Here is a 10,324-nt window from a genome sequence, read left to right on the forward strand (position 1 = left end):
CCGGACAGACAGAGAGAGACAGAGAGACAGAAAGCGAGAAATCACCCCCCAGAGGGGATGGTCACGCCGCAATCCCTTCTCCTTCATTCTCCTCTCGGGATCTTGGGCATGCACGCACACACGCCCGGCGTGAGTTTTAAGCCACCGGGTCCGGGCTGCGAACTGCGGTCAACTATGTGGGAGTCCAGCAACATAGCCATTACACTAACTGCTGGTTCCCACGACTGAATAACTCCCAAACAAGTTACAACCTCAGTTTATAGATCTCTTAGCCTCAGTTATTGTGATAGTCTAAATTTAAGCTTTCTCTCAGGCACATGGCATTAAAAAATATAAATAAGTAACTAATACAGGTGAGAGAGTCCTTGGGAGAAAGAAAAAAAAAAAGCACCTATAAAGCATTATTTTACAGCAAGTCATTTGAAGAACTTTATGATTCCATAATCTTAACAGCTTCTAATATAGCACTTAATATATAATAGGCTCTCAGTAAACAATCATTTCATAGATCAAGCAGAGGGCATTTAAGGAAAGGGAAAAGAGATGAAACTTAAATTAATCAACTCCAAGTATTGAGTCCCAGGTTCCACACAGGGAGACCACAATGAATTATTTGGATGACTTACGATGTGGAAAGTGAGTGAAGTTTTTCCAGTCTATAGCAAATGAAAAGTTTTCTTTCCACTTTCAGCTTTATGAAATGTGTATATAGACGTATATTGTCCAAACTGCAGCTTCAGTGAAATTTTAATAAATAACATGAATTGTTACTTGATTTGTCCATCCCACTGATTTACTGTCATTTTGGAGATAAGCCATGCCCTGGATTTTCTCCACTACCCTGGGTAATCAAATTATTGATTTCTTTTTGGAGCTAAATTACTGTAAGGATTAATAATTGGCTTTGCATTTATTCATTTTTAAGTTTACAAAGCCCTCTGCCCCTAGAAGTAAAGTTTCCATATAAAGTCATATAATATTTTTACCAAGAATTACGAACAACGTGAACCAGATATCCTACCTCAAATCCAGACAACTCCCAATGGTCCACTTTACTTACATTCTCAGAAAATATTACTTTAATGCATGTGACCAAACCACATATAGGAATAGAGACTAGAATTTCCCACTAGAGTTTAATGTGAAAAGAGGGGCTGCTTGCTTTTGATTCTTTCATTTTATCACTAAAAATAAACGTAAGCCAAAAAATCCTTCTCAAATTAAAAAACCCACGGACTGAATCCTCTCACTTACTCTGTAGTCATAAGAACGTCTTGGATCCTCGTCACAGTCAATCACCTCAGGTGCCATCCAGTATGGTGTTCCAATGAAGCTATTTCTCCTTCCATTAGTTCTGCTCACCTGGGCACTCACTCCAAAATCCACTGAAAAATTTGGTATATGCCAAAATAATTAATCAGGAACAAAAAGCTCAATAAGTTATTGCTTTAACTTGGAAAGCCAATACAAAAGCCACAATGGATAACAGATTTTCATTCCAATCCAGCAAATTTTACCATGAAGTCTACTCCAGGAATACTGAGAAATAATCTCTTGCTGCTATTTACATTGGAATGAAACTTAACAGGGCTATTATAAATCTATAGTACATTTGGCTGAATGTTTACTATGAATATCAAAAATAAAGTTCCATTGGTACACCCTGAACTTCTGAAGTGATAACATATGTACTGTTTGGACATCAAGCTGGAGTAGCATCTGCACTGTAAGTAATATCTAAGAAAGTTAAAACTTATCATCTGTTGCTTAGGAAGCCTCACTCATGACATTAGAAAGTCCTATCATGTTATAGAAAAAACACAGTTTCCTACTAGAATTTAGTTTAAGTTCTTATACAAATCTGAATCAGATGCAGATATTTACTGTAGTATCTATATCTTAGTTTAGATTATAAAAGCTCAGTCTCCTGTTCATCTGTGGGATACATTATAAAAACAATATTTAGTATGGTATCCTCAGAAACAGACAGAGAAAAGTCTGAACTAGACTGAGGTTATTTATTCCAGAAAAAATAAGACAGGGATGAAAAATGAAGTCGATTTTCTAATTTAGAATGGTTTCCAGGAATCTAGAGGATGGCAAACAAAACTGATTGTAAAGCGGCTTGAAAAATTTAGGGGAAGAAAAGAAAAAAGGAAAAAAAAATACACAATAGCTTGAGGCACTCTTTAAGAAAGGTCTAACAAGAACAGCAAAATTTCCACAATACTGTGAAGATCACTATTAAGTGTTAGACAACATAAATTTTTTGTTTTAGAAATAGGTTAATTTATAGCCCATCTTCATCATCCCTGAGGGCCGAATTTAAGGGCCAAATAATACTTATGAAGACCATAAGCTGACATATGGATTACATTCAGAGAAGAAAATTAAAATAGAAAAAGACTAGGAGAAAGAGTGAGGAATGGAAGAAAAGGGGAAAAAAGATAAAAGCTGAAATTAAGGTAAAGGTAAAGTTGAAACCTCAAAAATGGTACAATTTATTCTCTTTTTTAATGACCTTAGAGATTAAAATATAAAGAGTATTGATCAACTGCAACTGCAATGTAATCATTTTCCTGTCTTTTTCCTTTCTATCAATTATTTTGCATGTCATTAGTTTTGCCTTCAGCAACTTTCTTATATGTTACTTAAAAATAGGCTATAATGTGAATAATTTACAATAAAATGTATAATAATTATATGTAAAATACACCTGATTATATACTAATCTAGCCCTGAAAGATTTCTTTTCCAGAGTAAAGCATATGAGCTTTAATGTATGGCCTTTGTGACAGATATTGCAGTGATTTTTCACTTGCTTGCACTTTCTCTTTTGTGTTATAAATGGTTGGGCTGGCCAGCAACTTGACCTATGTATATGAGCATATTGTTCTATTTGTGAACATAGTGTTTAACCTTGTAGTGGACTATCTATCCAACACATTTGAATGTGAAATCTATATAGCTCTCATGTTTTGTCATGTAGTTTCTAAAATTGTGTCTCTAGGGACCAGCAGATGGTGTAATGGTTATGTTGCTAGACTCCCACATAATCGACCGTGGTCGAGTCCTGGACCCACTGTCTTGAAAACTCATGCTGGGTGCATGTACATGTATGCCCAAGATTCCAAGAGGAGAATGGAAGAGAATGAATTGTGGTGTGGCCATCCCCACTGTGGAGTGATTTCTCTCTCTGTCTCTCTGTATCTCTCTGTCTCTCTGGTGAGCACACGTGCCCTATAGCAAAAATCTTTTTAAAAATTGTGTTTCTAAATTCATAGGTTTTAGATACAAAAGAGATAATACATTTTCTTGAAACTATTTATTACCTATTTCAAAACCAATTACTCCCTGATACTTCTTCCACAAATTTTCAGTGAAAAATGTTTTCAGAAGAATGAAAAAAATCTTTTTTTAGACTCTGTTTTTTTTAATTAGAAATACTGTAAGACTTGTTAAGAGACATGTAAAAGAGTAGATATAAATAAAAATAAAACAGGTGTTTATGTTCTATTATATTAATGGGGTTATCTGCCACTGCATAGTACTGTCATTATTTATATGGTATTATTTTTTAAAAAAACAGAGATTAATATTTCATGCAAATGTTAAAGATTGCAATACATTGACCCCCGTATGCCTGTGAGACAATACGAGTGATTATTTTCAAATAAATTATACCACACTGAACCATGGAATAGAAAGCCACGACCTTCTAGTCTTTTGATTTCTAATTCTGAATCTTATTTGGATAATATTGGAGCATCATTTTTTTTTTAGAGAAAGAGATTTTTGCTACAAGTGTGTAGGCTTGCCAAAGAGACAGAAAGAGACAGAAAGTGATAAATCAGCTCCTCAGGGGGGAGATTAACATGCGACAATCCCTTCTCCATTCTCCCCTGGAAATTTTGGACACATGCACATGCCTAGCATGAATTTTAAGCAGCCAGCTCTAGGACTTGAACCGTGGTCAACTACAGTAAAGTAACCATTATGCCATTTGCTGGTGCCAAGCATAATTCTAAAAAAAAAAAAAAAAATGTTATTTCTTTAAATATTTGAAGGAAATTTTCAATGAAAGGATTGTGCTTAAGTAATTTAAAAGTTCTTCAATATTCTAAAAAATACATAGTTCTCTGATGTGGAATATTCTTTTTTTATCCCATGACAGAGACACTTGTACATGGTAAATAGTTGATTCAATTGCTGAAATATATATAGATATATAATTGCTATGCCCCAAATCCCAAGAAGAGAATGAAGGAGAAAGCATTGCAGTGTGATCATTCCCCCTGGAGAGTGACTTCCTACTTTCTCTGTCTCTCTCTCTCTCTGTGTCTCCAGCGAGCCCACACACCCTATAGCAAAAATCTCTCTTGAAAAGATTTTTGACTGGCATTGCAGGCAGAGAAGATCTAGATCAAATAAATAGAAAATATTGACAGAGATATCATAGAAAGCACAGTTAGTTACTGTAAAGGAGAGCCCCCCCCCCATTAAGATGCTTTGGGAGAAAAAGAAATGTGCTTCTGTTGTGTGTGGCACACATAGGGCAACTTAATTTTTCATGCAGAATTGACATCAAGAGATTTCAGAAGCATATTTGGGGGGGTAGTTGAGCAGGAGAAGTGAAAATGTTCTGTGTGAAGATGACATATTTTTACACATGGAAAACCCTAAAGATTCTGCCAAAAGATGTTAGAACTAGTAACAATAAAGTTGCAGCATACAAAACCAACATATACAAATCAACAGCATTTCCATACAACGATAATGAACCATATGGAAATGAAATCAACAAAATAGTTTTATTTACAAAAGCTAAAAAAAAAGCATCCAGAAATGAACGTAACCAATTATGTAAAAGATCTTTACACCAAAAAATGCAAAACTTTCTTGAAATAAATCGAAGAGGACATGGAAAGATATCTCATAATAATGGATTCTAAGACATAATATTGTTAAAATTGCCATGGAACTAAAAACTATCTCTAGATTCAATGCAATCCCTATCAAAATTTCAATGATTGGAAAAAATCATAAAATTCATATGGAACCATAAAAGACCCTAAATAGCTAAAGCAACCCTAAGCAGAAAAAATAAAGCTAGAGGCATAATACCTACTTTTAAACTATAGTAACTGAAAGAGCATGGTACAAATATAAAAACAAACAGAGACCAATGGAGCAGAACAGAGGGCCCAGAAATGAATTCACACATCTACAGCTAACTGATTTTGTATAAAATATGCTGGACTCGCTATTGAAAGTATTTAGATTAATTAAGATATTTTGTGGGATTAGATAATGTGGGAACAAATGAAAGAATGAAAGCAACTGCAGATACCAGAGACAGGGTGGGATGGGACATGGCAGAGGGTGAGAAATAGGGGGGAGGAATACATATATACAAGAAATAAGAAATGGAAAATTATTTGTTGACAATAACATGTATGATTAAGCCAGTTTATAGTGTATTTTGGCTGGAAAATCACATTTTGTATGCTGTGATGATGTTCAGTCAAAGCAAAATAAATAAATGAATAAAAAATATGCTGGTGAGAAGATAGCCTTTTCAATAAATAGTGTTGGAAAAATTGGATTATCCACATGCAGAAGAATGAGACTAGACCTCTACCTCTCATCATATACAAAAATCGACATAAAATTGTTTAAAAAATTAAATATAAAACTGAAAATATGAAACTACTAGAAGAAAAAGATAGAAGAAATGCTTCATTACATTGGCCTTTGTAAGGATTTCTTTTAGATAAGACCTCATAAGGACAGGCAACAAAAGCAAAAATAGACAAATTGGAATACATGAAACTAAAAAGTTTCTGCACAGCAAAGTAAACAATCAACAGAGTGAAGAGACAATTTACAAAATTGGAGAAAATATTTGTAAATTATATATCTGAGAAAGGGATAAAATCAACATATGTAAAGAACTCAAGTAACTCAATATCAAAATAATAATAATCTGAGTTAAAATGGGCAGGAAACCTGGATAGACATTTTTCAAAAGAATACATACAAAAGGTCAATAGGTACATAAAAAAAATGCCCAACATCATTAATCACCAGAAAAATAAAAATCAAAACTGCAATGAGATACAACCTCACCCCAGTTAGAATGGTTATTATCAAAAAGAGAAGAAATAAATGCTGGCAAGGATGGAGAGAAAGGGGCATACTTAAAATATTGGCACATTTTCCATAATGTTTTCCATTATGGGAAACAATAAGGTTGTCCAAAAAAAAAAAAAATTAGGATTGCCATATGATCCAGAAATCCTACTACTGGTATTTATCCTAAAGAAATGAAATCACTATGTCAAATAGTTATCTGTTTCCTGTAAAAATAACTATGTTTAGTATAGCATTATTTGCAATCACAAGTTTTGAAATCATTCTAAGATTTATCAAGGGATGAATAAAAGTGTGTTATATATATTCATTGGAATAGTATTGGCCATAAAAAAGAAACAGATCTTGTCATTTGTAATGATATGGATGAATTTGGAAGACATTATGCTAAGTGAAATAAGCCAGGAACATAAAGACAAATACTGTGTTAATGTTATCTCATTCTCTGTAAGTTGATCTAATAGAAGTAGAGAGTGGAAGACCAGCCTGGTGGTGCAGTGGTAACATACTGCTCAAATGATATGGGATTCATGTGGAACACTATATACTTGTATAGAGAAGTATCACACTGTACCCTATAAATAAGTACAATGATCACTTGTCAGTTAAATATAAAATAAAACAAAAAGATGTTTGGGAGCACATTCGAAATGATGCAAGGGGCCAGCCTATGATATGGTGATTAAGACAGCTGGATTCTGCATGACTGACTGCATAATTTGAGTCCCAGACTCAGTGGCTCAGGAAACACACTGAGCACATGTGCACGCATGTTCCAAACCCTGAGAGTAGGAAGGGATGGAGAAGAGATTGCAGTGTGACTATGTCCCCTGATAGTGGATGCTTTCTCAATTTCACCACCCTGGCCCCCACCATCTTTCTTTATCAAGCACTTGAAACCTCTGACATTTTTTTTTTAAATATTAAATGTTGCAAGAATAAACTTACCCAACTTTACTTCAGCATTATGAGTCAGTAGCACATTCTGACCTTTGATGTCCCGGTGAATTACTCGGTGTGCGTGAAGGTGAGCTAAGCCCTGTATATATACATATATATTTAAAAAAACACATCAGTATATACTTTTTCTCTTTTCTGGTACTGTTCTTAATACTTTTAGAAGAACTTTTGGTAAGGTAAATGGTCCAGATTTAATTTTTCAGATGAAATTCTTTTTTTAGGCTTGGAATTAGTACAACCAGTTCCCAGAAATACTACTTTTGGCTATAAGAAAAGGAAAATAAATCAGGACACCCATGAAAGAAAAAGAACATCAAAAAGTAATGTTTGTATACATTGGGCTACTTTACCTTCCTTTTAGCCTCCACACTTCCAACTAACTCTGAGTAAAGACCTAGACATGTTAAATACCATAGCTCAGCCGCTGTTTTGCTCTATTCCTCATCCAACCATTTGTTTAGTCCAAATTATTTCTAGTCAGTCCTGTAGGCTGAAAATTTGAGGGAACATGGAAATTCATTTTAAAGCATTTGCAATTTGTGTTGGCTTACCATGCTGGCTCCAACCCATGCAGCACTGAAATTAACCCACGGACTGGATAAACAATGTCATGATGTGCAGTGTTAGGTTATAGTTCGATTGCTCCAGGCACTAACTTGAGGTTAATAATAGAGTTAATGATAAAATTAGGTAACATTTGTTGAGCCTTCATTCTTTGCCACACATACTGCTGAGTACTTTACATGGAGTAAAGTATTAATTTCTCACAGCAACTCTTTACGGAAAGTGCTAATATCTCCCAAATTACAGATGAGAAAAGTGAGACCTGGAGAAATTAAGTAAGTGACTGAATACCATACCACTAATACATGGTGAATTAATTTAAACTCAGTCCAGAGTTTTCCATCTTAACCATTAACACAATTACCGTAAGTGAATCCAGCCAAGATGGGAGAAAGGACATTCTCATACTGTATGAGTGGCTATTAAGTTCTGTTAATATCCTTCTTGGGTTACTCTAAGCAATTAAGTCACAAAGAAAAATTTGAGTTTGGTATCTAAAGAAAATTGTTGCTCTTATCCAACTGGGTGTTGGAAAGAAAGAAAAAGTGCATTCCCATCTGTGATGGCACAGGTAGTAGGGTGTTGCTGTCCAATACTGGATTCACATGCTAAGCGTGGGTATGGTTTCCAGGACAACCTGAACATGTCAAGTGTGCCCATATGCATGTGTGATCCTGGATTATTGGGAGGCTAGGGGGAGGATCACAGAAAGATGAGACCTTGTCAGGGATCCCTTCCTTCCCTCCTTCATCTGAAAACAAACTTTTTTTTTTTTTTTAATGTGGGGCAATATTCAAAGAGAATATTTTTCAAGAAGGTTACATCTGGTTTTAGGCTATTCTACTGACTCATTTTTATCTTAAGCTATGATGACAGAACTATGCATTTATCAAAACAGTAAAAATCGTAATAACATAAGAAATAATCTAAGTGATCATTTCTATGATCCATTGAACAAAGTAGTTTGAATCTGATATGTCATTAAAGGCTATGATTTGAGGGGTCAGCAAGTGGTGTAGCAGTTACATTGCAAGACTCTCACATGGGTGTTGGCAGTCCAAGTCTCAGACCCAGTGACTTGAAACACACTGGGCACATGTGTGTGTGTGTGTGTGTGTGTGTGTGCCCAATATCCCAGGAGAAAAATGGAAGCGAAGGGACTGTGGTGTGGCCATACCCCTTGGGGGGGGGGGGATTTATCACTTTTCCTCTCACTGTCTTTCTCTGTCTCCTTCTTTGGTGATTGCATATGCCCTAAGGCAAAATTCTCTTAAAACCGAAAAGGCTATACTTCAAAAATCTGATTACCCAGCTTGAGCTTACCTTAATGTTTAAGGACATCACCTAAAAATCTGCTCTCTCTACTCTAAACCTTTTTGGTCTTTTAGGTATTCTGATGCAAAATTCTTAAACCATCAGACATGAGCAGATATAAAGTATCTCATACACATTACTCCCAGGTTCTTTCAGGACCAGAAGAGAATGACTATATGAAGACTCACCTGAAGAATTTCTCGGCAGATGTAAGCAATCCAATCTTCCTTTAAACTCTGATTTGTGGACATCCTCACTACATCAGTGACTGAGCCTGCTGCACATAACTCCATCACCATCTGAAGGGAAGCCAGTAAAGTATCAAGGATTAGACAGTAATGCTCCGAAAATATTTGGACAGTTATGTAACGTTTAGAGATTAAGACGCTGAAAAGACTGGATCAGCCACCTGGTAGAAAGCTCCAAATGCTAGTGGAACTAGAAAGAGTCATATAAAACCCAAAGCTCTATTGAGAGAGGGAAGCTCGGTACCACACCAGGGATATTTAACCAAGTGGTAGAATTTGAAGTAAGCCTTGAAAGATAGGTAGTGTTTCAACATACTGAGAAAGAAGATTCAGTTTATGGAAAAAAGAGTGAACACATGCTCTTAGAAAGTTATGCAGCAGACAAGTCTAAGTGTTAACTGCAGTAGAAGAGAAAAGATAATTAAGGAAACTAGTTTTATCCCAGACAAACCAGAAATGGAGGGTTTCAAAATAATATATATTTCAACATTCAAATTAAGTTTGGGGGCCAGGTTCTGGTACAGTGGTAACACAATGAAAAACACATAGGAGCAGTTCTGGGTTTGCATCCTGAGTCCACCCTGAATATAACAAGTTCACACATGTGTGACCATAATTCAGGCTGGCTGAGATTAGGAGTAGACTGTGGCATGAAGATCCTATTGAGGGTATCTCTCTCTCTCTCTCTTTTTCTGTCTGTCTCTTTCATGGAAGAAATAAATAAACTTTTAAAAGAAGACTAGATTTAGTTTTTGTTGTTTAGTTTCTATTTTCAAATTATTTTTTTAAGACACTGGCAATCTACAGATCTACCTCAATTGCATTCCTGTAGGATAATTTCTTCCAAATGGGCTTACTGCTAAGGACAGCCTACTAAAGATATCTTTGACAATATTTCATTCAGATTTAATTGTACTATAAACTCAATTTCTCAGAAAATGTATTTTTTCCACCAATGAATTGAGTGTCTTACTAATAAATTTCCTTCTCGATAATATTAGCTAACTAGAGGACAGACCAATGTGAAGAAGAGTATAATTATTATGATCAATCTATAATAGCGACCTTTTCTTTTTTTTTTTTTT

The 10,324-nt window shown here is 35.2% G+C and overlaps 1 protein-coding gene and 1 long non-coding RNA gene across 2 annotated transcripts in view; one reads left to right on the top strand and one right to left on the bottom strand.

The window, feature by feature from the left end:
* LOC102501164 (uncharacterized) overlaps positions 1-10,324 on the top strand; it is a 153,472-nt gene that overhangs the window by 108,188 nt on the left and 34,960 nt on the right. The gene's annotated exons all lie outside the window — the stretch shown is intronic.
* The window catches only part of NRK (Nik related kinase), a 167,848-nt gene that overhangs the window by 74,362 nt on the left and 83,162 nt on the right, over positions 1-10,324 (bottom strand). Inside the window, exons 6-8 of the mRNA XM_006171949.2 lie at positions 9,180-9,290; positions 7,102-7,192; positions 1,255-1,385 (exon numbers count right to left, since the gene is read on the bottom strand). Coding sequence (XP_006172011.1) covers positions 1,255-1,385; positions 7,102-7,192; positions 9,180-9,290 — 333 coding nt within the window. The remainder of the gene's footprint in view (positions 1-1,254; positions 1,386-7,101; positions 7,193-9,179; positions 9,291-10,324) is intronic.

The sequence above is a fragment of the Tupaia chinensis genome, unplaced genomic scaffold, assembly GCF_000334495.1.
Source record: "Tupaia chinensis unplaced genomic scaffold, TupChi_1.0 Scaffold150128_1, whole genome shotgun sequence".
Lineage (NCBI taxonomy): Eukaryota > Metazoa > Chordata > Mammalia > Scandentia > Tupaiidae > Tupaia > Tupaia belangeri.